Source organism: Bufo gargarizans, chromosome 3, assembly GCF_014858855.1.
Source record: "Bufo gargarizans isolate SCDJY-AF-19 chromosome 3, ASM1485885v1, whole genome shotgun sequence".
Lineage (NCBI taxonomy): Eukaryota > Metazoa > Chordata > Amphibia > Anura > Bufonidae > Bufo > Bufo gargarizans.
The window spans coordinates 321,992,748-322,010,215 of record NC_058082.1 but is presented as its reverse complement, the minus strand read 5'-3'; the positions used below and the strand labels follow the sequence as shown (position 1 = coordinate 322,010,215).

The 17,468-nt window shown below is 43.6% G+C and overlaps 1 protein-coding gene across 1 annotated transcript in view; it reads left to right on the top strand.

Moving 5' to 3' along the window:
* GNL2 (G protein nucleolar 2) overlaps positions 1-17,468 on the top strand; it is a 63,780-nt gene that overhangs the window by 44,976 nt on the left and 1,336 nt on the right. The window contains exon 14 of the mRNA XM_044287101.1: positions 15,048-15,136. Coding sequence (XP_044143036.1) covers positions 15,048-15,136 — 89 coding nt within the window. The remainder of the gene's footprint in view (positions 1-15,047; positions 15,137-17,468) is intronic.

Sequence of the window (17,468 nt, the reverse complement as noted above, 5' to 3'; positions counted from 1 at the left end):
CAGAAACACCCTATATGTGGCCGTAAACTGCTGTATGGGCACACTGCAGGGTTCAAAAGGCAAGGAACGCTTAATGGCTTTTGGAGGGCAGATTTCGCTGGAATAATTTTCAGGTGCCATGTCACATTTGAAGAAACCCCGAGGTACCCCTACAGTGGAAAACTCCAAGAAGTGACCCCATTTTGGAAACTACACCCCCCCCAAGGAATTTTTCAAGGCATGTAGCGAGCACTTTGACCCAACAACAACCTCTTTAGGGCCACATTATTTATTTTCACATGCGGTAACAGAGTAAATTACACCCACAATTTGTTACCCATTCTCTCCTGAATATGGCAACACTTCATATGTGGCCGTAAACTGCTGTATGGGCACACTGTAAAGTGTTTTTATATGGTAGGACATAGTCGCCAAATATAGCAACTAAAAGAAACCAGGGTCTCAAATTATTTTAAAGAAATATGTTGTATAATATGTCATCACATTGCAGAGGCACTGAGCTACCAGAACATACAAAGTTCTAGTCCCCTTTTATAAAACACCCGTCAAGGTATTCATCTAGGGGTGTAATGAGTTATTAGGTTTTTTTAGAATGCCAATTAAAATGTGGAGAAAAGGGAAATTAGAATTTTTACCAGCATACAGTTTCAAGGGGGTGTTTTATAAAATGATCAAAGGGGGTTTCGTTAAAAGTCAACAGAGGTGTGGTAGATTCTAAAACAGTCTTTTATGCCAAGACCCGGCTTTGAGGGGCTCGTCTCACAATGATGAATTGTGTCTTTTCCTGATTCCATTTCTGGAGCATACCCGACACCTTTTTTTTGTGGCCTTCTCCGTGTCTCTGTGGGGGGGACTACCCCGGGGAAATGCTGTCCTCGTATTATTCTGCTCTCACTTTCTGTGGCCCTGCTCCCTTCCCCTTCCTGTTCCCCAAATAAAAACGTCTTTATTACTTTTTCTTGAAAGTGCAGGAATTTTCCTCTGTTTCCTGCGCTTCTGTATATTACAAAAGCATTATAGAGGGCAATTTGCGTCAGGTGCAATGCCAATTTTTTATACCATGCCTGAGTTTTGCGGAGGGCAGTGTATGGTTGCAGTACCTGGTCTGACAGATCCACCCTTCCCATAAACTTATTATAGTCCTGGATGCACACAGGTTTGGGGACTGATTCTGTGGATCCACGAACTGGAACAGGGGTTGATCTGTCAGCATGTATGGTAGTGAGTACAAAGACGTCACGCTTGTCTTTGTACTTAACAAGCATCATGTTATCACTGCAAACTGCCCTGCTTTCCCTCACTTTTATTCTTTAGTCTATAAAAAATTTTAGGCAGATGTTTTTGGTTTCATCTGATAGTTCCACATGCAACAGTGTCTCTGGAAAACTGGCATTTCAGTAGTGGGAGACTTGTGTAGAAGTTGTCAAGGTACAAGTTGTACCCTTGACCTAGCAGGGGGTGAATCAAGTCCTATACTATTTTTCCTGCTATTGCAAGGAGTGGGGGGCACTCTGGGGGTTCAAATTTTGAATCTTTTCCCTCAAACTGTAAATGTATGTGTATAGCCACTTTGGCTTTCACATAGTTTGCAGAGTTTGATGCCATATCTGTCCCGTTTACAGGTCGTCATAAGCACTAAATCATCGCCTGATAAATGTGTGCCCACCACCATGTTAGTCACATAGTGTTAATTGGTAACTCACTCTGTCTAAGAGTTTTGATATCACTCCTTGTATTAGTTTGCCAACAGGGCACAGGTCGTCATGTTATAGGACGAGCGTCCCTATGTGATATAGATATATGGCTGAAAAAAAGAGGAGTATATACATAAACATACTTATTGTGTCTCCAGTCAATCAAGGAAACCACCACCAAAATAAATGATGCTACCTTGAAAAGGTCCTAGATCACGTAAGTCTGGCCCCACAGATATATCGGGTGGATGAATGGAGCCTGGGCATTCAAGACATTAAGTAATGAGAGAAGATGTATTCATATATCTTGAGCCGATTTATAGCAGTCTTATGGAGTTACTCACATTTAAGTTGTCCTATGGTCCAGTCCTCCCTTGCACTCCCTATGGCGGTCCAGAGTCATTGTCTGACTATCACTACCCACTTTATAGCCCTCTAGATTATTCAGATGTATTGGCCACAGGTGTAGCTAAGCTGCAGGCATGTGGTGTGAGCGTGCGTTCCACTGTGGAACGCACCCCGCCACCGCAGCCTCCGATATCCAGCGTATTATGGGTGGAGTGCCGAGTCTGGGCGTGCGTTCCACAGTGGAACGCACGCGCACTTCCGCCCATTCGTATGACCATTTCCGGATGCTTGTCACTGTTGTTGCCTGTGGAGCGCACGGTGCATCCGGTAATTGAACCGCATCGTGCACATTATCCCACTTCAGATATATAATGGTGAGGGGAACTATATATGACATTATTGGCGCACCAATAATATTGATGTTTGATATACCAGAGTCGGTTTATTAGTGATGCAGCGGCCCTCACATTACAGATGGAATGGATCTCAGTTTATTATTATTTATATCTATATGCATAATTATCTAAGGACACCTACTGCCCTCTATGTCATATGTACAGTGACTTGGTATATATTGGTTATGGTCATCGGTCTTTTCAGAGGGACTATACGGTGGGGTTAGGACTAGCACTAATGTGTGAGATAATGTCATTATAAATATTATTTTTTTTCCCCGTAAAGGTGCATCAGGGGAAATAGAGTACACAATGAATCCATTGTCATTCATGTGTTTTTAATAATCATATTTCGGCGCTTTGCGCACCTGGTCCAGTTTAAGGGACCATCTAATCACTAGAGCCTATATAGCTATAGGGGATATATAAACACACACATAGAGGAAAAAGCAGGAAGGAGGGGAGGGGGGGGGGGAGAGGAAAAAAGCGGAAGGGAAAAAGGGGGGGGGGGGAGGAAAAACACAGAAAGGGATTTCCCAGGAATACGCGGAACGGACAGTAACTAAGGTTCAGATGGACATTTTACTGGGGGTATATACATCCAAACACCCCCTGTCAATACATTATTGACGCACCAAGAAACTGAGGGTCAAAGGAAGCACGAAAAGGTCAGCCTTTCATTGAGGCCACGTGGGGACTGGGAACAGAGCCTGTGGATCCATTGACTCTCCTTTTGCAGGATCATTCTGTCCCAGTCGCCCCCACGTGGGGGTGGAGGGATCACCTCAAGTACCGAAAAATGTAGAGACCTCAAGTCGCCCCCATGTATGGTGTTTACATGGGTGGCGACCGGTGTCGCCTCATTATTTTTAATGTCGTTGACGTGTTCCAGGATCCTTTTTCTCAGTTCCCTGATTGTCTTGCCCACGTAGTCCATGGGGCAGGAACACTGACATATATAGACCACACCTTTTGATCTACAATTAATAAAGTCCTGAATTTGAAATAGACGACCTGTCGTTGAGCAGGTGATTGTTTTCGCCGTGGATAGAAACTCACAGGCTTTACAATTCCCGCATTTGTTTTCTGTCCAGCCAGGTACCAGTTTTAGTAGGAGGTACAAAGTGACTGGTAACCAGGCGGTCTCTCAAACTTCTGCCTCGTCTATATGAGACAGCGGGATGTTCAGTGGTTATCTCCACAAGATCAGGATCCATTCTAAGGATCGGCCAATATTTTCTGAGAATTTGTTTTACATCATCGTTTGCTACATCATAGTTGGATATGATCCTTAACGGTTGTGAGTCAGTTGTTTTCACTTTGGGGACTAGTAAATCACTTCGGTCTTTGGTAGCCGCATGTCGAAATGCGTCTCTCAGTACTTTTTGAGGGTACCCTCTATCTTTAAATCTAGATTGTAAGGCTCTTGCCTCATTGTAGAACGCCTCATCATTTGAACAGTTTCTTCTTACCCTAAGGTATTGTCCTCTAGGGATCCCTCGTTTCAGGGGGTTTGGATGATAGCTACTCCAGTGTAATAGGGAGTTGGTCGCTGTGGTTTTTCTATATATATTGGTTGATAATCTATCCCCCACTTTGCTAACTTTAACATCCAAGAATGTAATAATGGATGAGTCATATTCAGAGGTGAAGCGAAGGCCTATTTCGTTTTTGTTCAGATCCACTATAAATCTTTTAAAATCTATTGGCCCACCCTTCCACACAATAAATATGTCGTCAATAAAGCGGGTCCAGAACTGTATGTTGCTGGACCACCAAACAGCGACATCCGGAAATACATGTGTATCCTCCCACCAGCCAAGGAAGAGGTTCGCGTAGGTTGGGGCACAAGGACTGCCCATCGCCGTCCCCCTGAGCTGGTGGTAGAATCTTGAGTTGTACAGAAAGTAGTTATGCGTCAGAGTAAATTCCAACAGCTTTAGTATAAACTCATTGTGTGTGTTATATTGTATCCCTCTTGTGCGGAGAAAATATCCTATGGCTAGGAGACCATGTTGGTGGGGGATCGAGCTATATAGCGACTCTACGTCTATGCTTCCCAGAATGCAGTCTGGATCAAGGTTTAGGGCATCAATCTTATTGAGGAAGTCCATTGTGTCCCTCGTATATGCCGGGAGGGACACAACGAACTCCCCCAACACCTGGTCCAGATAAACTCCACAGTTCTGAGTCAGGGAGTTTATTCCTGACACGATCGGGCGACCCTTTAGGGGAGTGGTCCCCTTGTGGATCTTGGGAAGCCCGTAGAAGGTGGCTGTAGTGGGTTTTGTTGGTAGTAGGAACTCAAATTCTGAGGTACTGATAACTTTGTCTTGGAGACCATCAACCAGTATCTGTTTTAAGTCAAGCAAGAAAGGCTGGGTCGGATTAGTAGGTAGGATCCTGTATCCATCCTTATCCTTCAGGAGATCCAGGCACATACGGACATAGGCATCACAGTCTAGGATGACAAGATTGCCCCCTTTATCAGATGGTTTGATTATAATATTGCGATCCTTTTCTAGGGACGTGGGGGTGTAGACCTGGGCAAACTTGCTAATTATAAAAATCCTATAATGGGCCGAATTTTGTATAAACTATCGTATCCAGGATCATTAGGGGGTGGACAATCTGCATTTTTGTTATAATGTAGAAATTTCAGGAGACTTTCGAATCTGGTCCTGGACATAATGGTGCGGTATATTGGCGTGTGATGTAAAGGGTCATTACTTCAATATGACCGTAGTGATGGTTTTTTAATTATCCCCATATTAAGTATTAGACCCCAACATTTTTTCATTTCCAAAGAGGTCGTGGGAGTCCACTGAAGGGGTCTTGCATAGTATGAGTTGGGTTGGGCGGCTAAAAATTGATTTGGCATAACGATTAGTTTGCTCCCCCATCATGTCTATCAATTCATCAAAAAAAAAGTGGAAAAAATAAGCTTCAGTGAACATAAATGCCCGTAGTGGCCATAAAGTCTGGCACCTGAGGGACAAAGTTAGTAGCAGAAGTCCAGCTGGGGTCATTTGTAGAAGCTGATGCGCTGCTAACTCTACTGCGTCTGTGAGAGAGCTATACATAAGAAAAGATTCTCCTTATGAACTGTCAAAGTCAGACTCGTATGGCGCTGTACACCCGTTAAGACTTTTTGTAAAATGTAATATATATATATATATATATATATATATATATATATCTATATCGGTACTCGTCTCCGATTTATAAATAGTCTGTTTCAAACCACCCCCATTGCTCCGAACTTCTATCTGTGACCAGTCCTTGTCACTGAATTCGCCAGCAGTGACAAATTTCTGTCACCAGTGACTTAAAGCTCCACTGCTTTTGGAGCACTTAATTGTTTTAAAAATTATTATTCAGAAAAAAAATATATATATATTTATAATCTGAGACGAGTACTGACGTCCCCAATATTTTTTTATACAATAAACATTAGTCTAACTTGCCCTAAAACTAGAGCTCTAACCCTGATAACTCCCTAACTAACCCTAATGAATTGCCAAAAACAGGTTACTGACAGTATGGCTGACGGGGACTGGGGTGTTTATTAAAGGGAACCTGTCACCGAGATTTTGTGTATAGAGCTGAGGACATGGGTTGCTAGATGGTCGCTAGCACATCCACAATACCCAGTCCCCATAGCTCTGTGTGCTTTTATTGTGTAAGAAAACCGGTTTTATACATATGCAAATTAACCTGAGATGAGTCCTGTCCCTGACTCATCTCACATACAGGACTCATCTCAGGTTAATTTGCATATGTATCAAATCGGTTTTCTTACAAAATAAAAGCACACAGAGCTATGGGGACTGGGTATTGCGGATGTGCTAGCGGCCATCTAGCAACCCATGTCCTCAGCTCTATACACAAAATCCCAGTGACAGGTTCCCTTTAAAGTGTAATTGTGCGTGTTGATGTACTGTCACTATTGGCAGACAGCACACAGTGACAGGTACAGGGGACAAATGAGGGGCACTTTTGGAGTGTGTGTGTTTTTTTTGTTTTTGTTTTTTCAGAGGTCTGCTTCACTGGCTCTGGCTCCGATCACTTCTCTTACTGAAATGAGAGGATCGAAGCTGAGAGATAGCGTTCTGTACATAACTCCTTGTGATTGGTCCACAGTCAGGAACGGAGCGTTCTGTACATAACTCCTTGTGATTGGTCCGTTCCTGACTGTGGACCAATCACAATGAGTTATGTACAGAAAGCTATTTCTCATCTCCGATCCTCTCATTTCAGTGAGAGCCGAATGCCAGAAGAGGAGGAGATGTGTGCGGGCATACGCATGCGATCGATTGTAGGTAGGAAAAGATGTCTGGCAGTGATCTGCGGCCAGGACCACAGCTGATTGGTCCCTGGCCGTCAAGGGCAAGTTGATCACTCCCCGACACAGTGGTGTAAGTTGCGCTTCAGGCGCGCAATCACGGCCATGGAGCATTTAAATGAATGCCATGCATGTACGGCGGAATGCGTTCTGGCACAGTTTTCCCCGCCGTACATGCACGGTGTTCTTTGCTAAGGTGTTAAAGGAGTTGTCTCGCTTCAGTAAGTGGCATTTATCATGTAGAGTAAGTTGATACAAGGCACTTACTAATGTATTGTTATTCATATTGCTTCCTTTGCTGACTGGATTCATTTTTCCGTCACAATTTACACTGCTCATTTCTATGGTTACGACCACCCTGCAATCCAACAGTGGTGGCCATGCTTGCACACTATAGGAAAAAATGACAGCCTCTGATGACTGGGACTGTGGGAGTGTACATAGGCTGGTGCTTTTTTTTTTTTATAGTGTGCATGCACCAACCACTGATGGAAATGAGCAGTGTATAATGTGATGGAAAAATGAATCCAGCCAGCAACGGAAGTAATATGGATAATAACCATACATTAGTAAGTGGCCTGTATTAACTTTTCTCTACATAATAAATGCTATTTGCTGAAGTGGAAAAAAAAAACCTTTAAGGCAAAAAGTGGCTCCTTACTGAAGGGGTTAAGAACTGCCTTTTTTATTGAGCCATGGCATGATATTTGTAATGATGAAAGCTCATTAAGTCATAGCTGAGTTGGGTTATGTGCCAATTTACATACAGTATTCAGTGTTCAAGGTGTCACTTGAGAAAGCATCATGGCAAAAGAAATCCGTTTAGACTTGAGAAAAAGAATCATTGATGCTTATAAAGCAGGCGAAGGATATACAAAGTTATAACCGCAGTGTTTGGAATGAGAAGTATTATCAAGCAATGCAGAACAAGCCTGGCAGATGTAGGGAGCGCAAGATTTCAAAGGCCCTGGAAAGAAAACTAGTGAGAGATGTGTCTGAAGACACCAGAAGAACTGCCAAGACACTGTTCAATGACTTAGCCAAGTCGGAAATTGTCCAAAAAAGTAAAATCACTAGAGCCCTGCACAGGAATGATTGTGAGGTTGCAGAACAAGAAAATCTCCACTTCTGCGGAAAGACGCCTTTAAGCCAGACTGAAGTACGCTAAGGGGAACCTGGAGAAAGATTATGCATATTGGAAGCATGTCCTTTGGTCAGATGAGACACAACTACAGTAATACTTATCTTGTGTATAATCGTATTTGTATTTCTAATGTATTTTCTTTATTTCTCCTATTTTCTCTCCTAATGCCTCCTTTTAGACCATGCTCATCTGTGTTACTGCCACCACTGAATGCATTGCGGTGGCTGGGCTTGTGCACTAAGAAGGTAAAATCCAGGCTAGGATTAGTATAAGCGGGCGCACATAGAAGGCCGGTGCATTCACTCCCAACCACCTCTCTTTGTATCATCTTGGCTCACATCCCTGGCCACCTCGCATGGATTCTTGCTTTAGCTCCAGCACCCTGCCACCTCGTTCCTCCTATAGAACAGCGCTAGGGCATGTGCTGCAGCCCTGAAGCTGTTCTATACAGTTATGCTACCAGGATAAAGTAGAACAGGTTCAGGGCTTATAAGAGTAGCCGTGAACTTGTAAAACACAGATCGTAAGTGCCTGCTGTCATCTTTTGAAAGATGACTGTAGGGAAGCTTCTGGTTTGACCTCAAAGTTTCCTAAGCTCCTGGCAGAGCGATTTTTATCTGTCTCCTGGTAACCTTATCAGGAGACAATCAGCTTTGCTCCAACTATACTGCTCCAAAAAAATAAATACAGGGAACACATACATACCACATCCTAGATCTCAATAAATAAAATATTCAAGTTGCAAATCCTTATTCATTACGTAGCGGAATGCGTTGAGAACAATAAAACATAAAATGGATCAATGTAAATCAAAATTGATACTCCATGGAGGTCTGGATTTGGAATGATACTCAAACTCAAAGTGGAAAATCAAATTTCTGGCTGATCCAACTTCAGTGGAAATGCCTCAAGGTAAGGAAATGAGGCTCAGTAGTGTGTGTGGCCTCCACATGCCTGTATGACCTTCCTACCACGCCTGGGTATGCTCCTGATAAGCTGTTCTCCTGAGGAATCTCCTCCCGGACCTAGAGTAAAGAATCAGTCAACTCCTTGACAGTCTTGGGTGTTGGAATGAGACATGATGTCCCAGATGTGCTCGATTGGATTCAGGTCTGGGCAATGGGCAGGCCAGTCCATAGAATCAATGCCTTCATTATGCAGGAACTGTAGACACATTTTTTTCACATGAGGGCTAGCATTGTCATGCATCAGAAGGAACCCAGGGCCGACTGCACCTGCATATGGTCTCACAATGGGTCTCATCCCGGTACCGAATGGCAGGGTACCTCTGGCTAGTGCATGGAGGGCTGTGCGGCCCTCCAAAGAAGTGCCTCCCCACACCATTACTGACCTATTGCCAAATCGGTCATGCTGGAGAATATTGCAGGCAGCAGAACGTTTTCCATAGCGTGTCCAGACTGTCACGTCTGTCACATATGCTCAGCGCGAACCTGCTCTCACCCGTGAAGAGAACAGGGTGCCAATGTTGAATCTGCCAATCTTGGTGTTCTCTGGCAAATGTCAATCGCCCTGCACAGTGTTGAGCTGTAATATGGATGTCGGGCCCTCATACCACCCATATGGAGTCTGTTTCTGACAGTTTGAGCATCGATATTAGTGGCCTGCTGGAGGTCATTTTGCAGGGGTCTGGCACTTCTCCTCCTGTTTCTCCTTGTGCAAAGGAGGAGGTAGCGGTCCTGCTGCTGGGTTGTTGTCGTCCTTTGACTCCCTCGACGTCTCCTGGTGTACTGGCCTGTCTCCTGGTATCTGCTCCATGCTCTGGACACTGTGCTGACACACGGCCTTCTTGCTACAGCTCACATTGATGTTGCCATCCTGGATGAGCTGCACTACCTGAGCAACTTCTGAGAGTTGTAGACACCGCCTCATGCTACCTCTAGGGGTAAAACAATGACAAAATTAAAAAGTGACCAAAACAGCCAAAAAGAGATCAGAGAAATGGTCTGTAGTCACCACCTCCAGAACCACTCCTTCATGGGGGTTGTCTTGATAATTTCCTATTATTTCTACCTGTTGTCTACAACAGCAGGAGAAATTAATTCACAATCAGTGTTGCTTCATAATTGGACAGGTTTCACAGACCTGATGTAATCATTCAACATATCTGTAAAACTGTAATGTTTGAAAAAGCTGTATTATAGGTTCTTCGCACTATTTAATAGCACTTGAAAAATGCATTTAAAACAATGAATTCCTCATAGGGGGGCTAATAATTTTCTCCTTAAGTGTATATAAATAAAATCAAATATAGCCGGCTGGTTTACAATGTTCATAGTGTGGTTTTGTTAAAAAAAAAAAAAAAAAATATTGAAAATAAAAATTTGAGGGGTGAACTGTAGTTTTCACTAATATTTTTTTTTTAGCATTTTTATTTTGTTTGGAGGTTTTTTTAAATGTTACAATATCCACAATATTCACCTTGCTGGATACTTTTATATGTTGAACATATGATCAGTCGATTACTTCTACCATAGACTGCAATAGTGCTATGTCCCATACTGCTGTTTTCATGGCGAGTTGGACACTCACCAGTGCAGAACCTGAAGCCATGCTGTAGGCTAGCAGATATCCAGGATCCAATTTTGGGTGGAAGGGAATGTCCCTGCCCTTTCAGTGGCCCACATTTCTGTAGTGGATCACTGGGCAGAGGATTTTCCCAGTCACCAGCTGGTGGGGTGGTCACTCCTTCCAGTGGTCTTCCTCTCACTGTATCAGTGTTGGGGCACCACATATGTGGATCTTTTCACATTATGACTGATCCACAAGGTTTTTGCTTACAATGCAAAGGCTCTAGATACCCTGGCCCTCACAGTAGATGCCTTTTGCTTCGTCCCTGGGAGTTCTCCCTTTGGATCTCGACCCTCTTCTTCCTCTCCTGCCGTGGACCCTCAAAAATTTTAAAACGCAAGTATTCCTGCCATCCCGGTGGCTCCCGACTGACCTTGCTTGCCATTCCATCCTCTTTCTTCTGGCTTGCTACTCTATTCTCTTTAGTCTGTGGCAGACATGCTGTTGCACCTTCCTCTCGGGTCTGACCTCCTTTCCCACTGTCCTGATATCCTGTGAACTTTAAGTGTGTCATCCAGACTATGTGAAAGGCACAGAAGCCTTAATCCACTAGGATCTATTATCACACTTAGAATTTTTCTGCTTTTATAACCAACACAGTTTTCATCCCTTTGTCTGCTCCAGCCCCAGAATCCTGTTTGGAGAAAGTATTTAGCCTTGCCTCTCTAAAAGACAAATCACCGCTCTATCCATCTTGTGCCAATGCCCACTAGCCTTCCAGTCCAAAGTTTTTTTTGCCATGCAAATCCCCCTCACTGATTCTGGACAAGGTACGGTAGTTCTGCTTCTGGTTCCCTCCTTCCCGCTGAAGAGGTGGCCTCTGACTTTCATCTGAATAAAGTTGAGGGAGATTTATCAACATTTGTGTAAATGAAACTGGGCTTAGTTGCCAATGGCAGCCAATCAGATTTTTTTATTTATTTTTTTCTCCTAAAGATCATCTGAAAATAAAAGGTGGCATCTGATTGCTATGGGCAACTAAGCCACTTTTCCCTTACACCAGTTTTAATAAATCTCCCCCATTGTCTTTCCTCCTTTGTCCTTTCTAATCTTACCCATAGGGTCTTGATTCTGTCAGGGCAGTTGCGTTTCTACCTTGCCTCTGAGTTGGTGAGGCAGTCTGATTCATTGTTATCCTAAGGGTCTGCGGAAGGATCCTCAATTTTCCAAGGTGATCGGTCCATACTGGATTAGGTCTACAATACAGGCATCCTACTTGTCGAGGGGTAGGTCTGCCAAGCTGCGACGAGAACCTCTGTGTATACCTTCTCCAGGTTCTACCAAATATATTCCATGGCATCCTCTGATGCCAGCTTGGTGTGGTTCTGCAAGCTGTGGTGAGTCGGGTGCTTTACATGGCAGCATCTTTCTTTTAGACTTGTTCCCACCCTCTAGGACTTCTTTAGGACCTCTCATGGTGCTGTGTAATTCTGGCATGATGGTACTGCCGGATGCAGCCAGTATTCCCGCTGGCCCCATTAACTATATTGGGGTCCGGTGGAGATCCGGCCGCATTATGGCAAAAATGCTGAGAATTGGCCATACACAAACCACTGCATACTGCCGATTCCTGGCATTTTCTGCCAGATCGGGCAGCAGGATGTCTGTGCACTGGTGTGAAAGTAGCCTTATTCTGGTTGTACCTGTCTTTTGCTAGTGGTTTGGATACAACTGATTAGCATACTGTTTGTGGAAACAGTATGGCCTGCTGGGCAGAGCCAACAATTGTTTTAACCTAGTGACCTCTTCCTTGTGCAAGGCCTATGCCTGCCATGCTGTGCCCTTTACATTGATTCCAAAGAGAAAAGGAGTATACAGCAAGTACAATAATTAGATTTTTATTTTTTGTCATTATTACAAAGCAGTTAAGCGGCATGATAACCAACCATTTTATCACCTTTGCATTCTTATATTACGTGGACTACGTGGACTTCACGTTTATACGCTATTTGTCATATCATCGGACCTATTTGGGCCTGCTTCTCTCTGCGTGCATGTGGATCGTCTAAAGTAAACTACTGGTATCACGTTCAGGTTGTTTTCTTCTAGATGGCATTTTAGGTTTGGCACTGTATTCATTTGTATCTTGTGCTTGGATCTCTGCATGTGATTAGTTTTTAATTTGCATATACTTGGACTGCATACTTGAACACTTATGGGTTCTGAACATTTGTACATTGTCCTGTTCTTAACACATGCCATGAGTTATTATATATTAGATTGAAATGGAAATTACACCACATCACGATGTTCATACACATATGTGTAACCATTAATAAAAACATAAAAGCACATCTTCGGAAATGTTTGACATTTTTAAATCTGTTGTGGTGGGAGACTTCATTGGTGTCCTGCAGGAACTGTGAAAGAACACTATGTACAGATTTCCAGAACAGCATGACCTCTTAAGTAGGTTTTGTAATCTATTGTTCACCTGCTCCAAGTTCACACTTCAGTTATTTGGTCAGTTATTTCCATTAGTTATTGTCAGCCAAAACCAGTAGTGAAGCCTACTCAGAGATCAGGTGTAATGGAAAGATCTGCACCTGTTCTGTGTTTTTGACTCGCACCTGGTTTTGGCTGACAATAACTGATGGAAATAACTGAACAACTAACTGTAGTGTGAACTTGTCCTACTGGTATGTGCTTGTGCAGTGAAGCAAATGACGGACATCCCACAAGATTCTGTAGACCTTTATCTGCAATGAGTGCCCCACTAGTTTTTCCTTGGTGATGGGTGAAAGATAAAGTACTAGATATGGAAGGTTCTTGAGGTTTCATGTAGGCACAACCTTCTTTTTTGTTGACTTTTTTTCTGGAGGTTTCCATAAATCAATCAGATTTTTAGTCCTTATAACAATTTGGTGGGAAATCTAGCCTTACATCTTACATGAGATGTTGGTCCTCCTGTATCAAAATTGCCTAAGATGAAAGAGGTTCTTGTTTCATGATCTTTAAGAGCAGTAAAAACTATCTTGGAAATAGGAGCTAAGCTGCAGTATGCCAACATGGCCACTACAGAGTGGAGAGCCTTCTGCTTTCTGTCCGTCCACTAATTTGTTTCCGGTGCAAGTGGCAGCTAGAAACTGCTTTTCAGTGGGTGAGCCTGGGTAAACCCTTTAAAGGGTTTCTGTCACCAGATTTTACCCTATTACGCTAGCTGACATTAGCGATGTGCTAATGTCAGCAAAACCTAACTATCCTATTCCTACTTTTATCTATGCCCACGTTATGCCAGAAATCTAACTTTTATAATATGCTAATTAGCCTCTAGGAACAGGGTCGTTCCTGCTCCTAGAGGCTCCGTTCTCCCACCTTTGTCGCCTCCCTCCAAGTCCTGATTGACAGGGCCAGGCAGCGCTCGCATCTGTCTGCCAGCCCTGTCCTCTGGTGAAATTCTTTTTAAGTGTCATATAATCGCCAGAACTTCTTTAATTCCTTTAAGACCGCCAGCATACATGTACAGCTGAATTCTGGGGTTCAAAAATGGCACCTGTTTGCGAGCGGAGTGGGCACCATAGCCTCCAAGTTTCTGATGTTTCAAACAGCAGACACATAGAGTTAATTTCTGCAATTGGCAATAACAATTGCAGACATTTAAACCCTCAGTTGCCGTGGTCAGTTGTGACAATGGCATCTGAGGTGGCTGTCTCTGGGAGCGGGATAAATGTCTAATCAGTTGGAGTCCTCTATGGGACTGCCAGGGATTGCCCAGTCCAAGTGCTTTGCTAACTCTGGCAGTCCATAGAGTTGAATGGTGTCTACTGCTCCTTTCAAACTAGGGGAGTCCTGCTCATCAGACGCTTATCCCCAATTCTGTGGATAGGGAATAAGTGGTCATGGGGCAACCCCTTTAGACTATGCTTTTAACCCCTTCAGAAATGTAGATGTATGGAGCAGCATGGAAGTCAGTTCCAGACAAGTGCCATACATGTATAGCGCACTTATTGAGAGGGCACATTGCTGCATTGGCTCAACCAGCAAGCTGAAGCCAGGCCCCTGCTTTATCCGCTGACAGTGAAATCGGATGCTGACTGCTTAACCCCTTAGATGTTGCGGTCAATGCTGACTGCCGCATATAAAGGGTTTACAGATGGAAGGAGCTCTTATTGACTCAAATTTGCCACTAACATGGAGTATGATGTATCACGCAAAAACATTCTCAGAATTGGTTGAAAAAGTAAAAGCATTCCAAACTATCACTTAAAGTGACACGTCAGATTTGCTAAATTTGACCGTGTCTGGAAGGGGTTAAACATACTTGTTTGTAACCAGTAAGCCTGTCAGGATTTCATGCTGCCCTGGTTCCTGACCGGTTCCCTTTAACCATTTAAAAGTTAAATAGTAAAACAATGCGCTGTTTGTTGTACCAGCAATATTGTAATTGTGTGCTTTTATAATGGGGTTGTTAGTGATGATCCTTGTTGCACCATCTTTGGAATATGTGATGGCGCTAATATAGATTTATTTAATTTGATTAAACCATCCAAAAAGCGACGTTATTAAAAACATATTTTAATTTTGCTTTGTAGAATTCCTAAAGAACTAAATGACCACATGTTTGCAAAACCAAAGCCACAAAAAGAAGCCGAGGAGGATGCAGAGGAGCAGCCCAGTGAAGGTAATAAAGTAATCCCTATTGCCATCTCGACATGTAACCTCCAGTCATCATCCACGTTTATCACTCTCATCCCTGTCCATTTATTCTCATTAATTACGCACCCTCAATGCTTGACTGCCCGAGGTTAATTATTTTCTGCACTATTTTTACCTTGCAATTACGACATGCCATTCATCCTCCTGGCCTCCCCTGTTGTGCTTTATTACCAGGTATATCATTTAGGGACAATTAAATATACTAGGTAACTCACGGAAACGTATCAAAAGTCTGCTTTCTCTTCATTTATCAAACCAAGCATGAAAAAAGAATGAGGGTTGGCAAAGGCTGTGATGCTTTGATTTTCTGCACATCGTTGTACATATACTCTGCTCTTAAAGGAGCACTCCGGGCTAAACTAAGACACTGTTATGTTTAATGCAGAACCTAAGGGGATGTTGCAAGACGCAGATATTGCTAGCTGTTGCTGGAAGAATCCTTGTGTTGGACATTGCCCCTTTAGCCCCAGCTTTAGGCATGATGTTGATTCTTGAATCTTTTTCATGACTGAAATGTCTCGAACCTTGATTCGAGACATCCCTCGAGTGTGTAATTTCATATTTTGGAATGGTGTGTTTTAATGGTAAACCATGCATTCAGTTATATAGGCAAAGTGTGATTTGTCTTTTCATTTTTAATAGAAATTCCACTGACAGCCGCAACTTGTATGAGCTCCAAATGAAACTGCTTTAACGCGATCTATCTATTCAGTATTTCTCCCTTTATGGCTGATAAGCAGCTCTGATCAATGAAGTACCATATTTCCTGCACCATAAGATGCACCTAGGTTTTAGAGGAGGAAAATAGGAAGAAATAGATCTTTCATCAGAACCCCATATAAAACCCCCAATCTTCATCAGACCTTAGATCAGACCCCCATTGCTCATCAGACTTCAGATCAGACCCCCAGATAAGAGACACAATAAATAAATGACCTTGCCTCTCTTGCTCTGGAAGGCACTGCCACTCACAGATCCTGTGCCTCTTCCTGCACTCGCCACTCTCTAGTTGACTTATGCCGGCGTGACACACTGTGCTGTGACTTGACGTCACAGAACGTTGGGTCATAGTGCATGCTTACGCTGTGTGATGTCGGGAAAATGGTGCAGTCAGCCTAAGGAGTGCTGTATTCACCTCTCCCTGGTCCTACTGTGTACTAGTGAGCTCTTCCACAATGGAAGCGCACACTAATATTCGCTTTTTAAGGGCTCTTTCACACCTGCGTTATTGTCTTACGGCATAGAGTTCAGTCGTCGGGGCTCTATGCCGGAAGAATCCTGATCAGGATTATCCTAATGCATTCTGAATGGAGTGAAATCCGTTCCGGAACTGAAGACATCCTGATGCATCCTGAACGGAACGTTTTTTGGCCGGAGAAAATACCGCAGCACGCTGCGCTTTTTGCTCCAGCCAAAAATCCTGAAGACTTGCCGCAAGGCCGGATCCGGAATGAATGCCCATTGAAAGGCATTGATCCGGATCCGGCCTTAAGCTAAACGTCGTTTCGGCGCATTGCCGTATCTGACGTTTAGCTTTTTTAGAGTGGTTACCATGGCTGCCGGGACGCTAAAGTCCTGGCAGCCATGGAAAAGTGTAGCGGGGAGCGGGAGAGCAGTATACTTACCATCCGTGCGGCTCCCGGGGCGCTCCAGAGTGACGTCAGGGCGCCCCACGCGCATGGATGACGTGATTGCATGGCACGTCATCCATGTGCCTGGGGCGCTCTGACGTCACTCTGGAGCGCCCCGGGAGCCGCACGGATGGTAAGTATACCGCTCCCCGCTCCTACTATGGCAACCAGGACTTTAATAGCGTCCTGGGTGCCATAGTAACACTGAAAGCATTTTGAAGACTGATCCGTCTTCAAATGCTTTCAGTACACTTGCGTTTTTCCGGGTTCCGGTGTGTAATTCCGGCAAGTGGAGTACACGCCGGATCCAGACAACGCAAATGTGAAAGAGGCCTAAGACTCACTTCTGTTTGTTTTTTTTTTTTTTGTTTTTTTTTTTGTTTTTTTTTTCCTACCACTTTTGGGGGAGGGGAGTGCATCTTATGGAATAGGAAATATGGTAATTTATCTTTGTTTCAAAGGTTTACATGATTAAGATTGTACTATTCATCTAAAGGACTCTGCTTTTTAACGTTCACATGTTTGTATGTTCAAGATCTCTATCTTTAGAGGACTGTGTTAGTAATACATGCATTCCTAGAAATTTATGAACGCTGACAGCTGGATGCTCCCTTACCCAGTGTTGATGAGGTATGTCCATACAGTCTGATACGGTCCGTACTGATT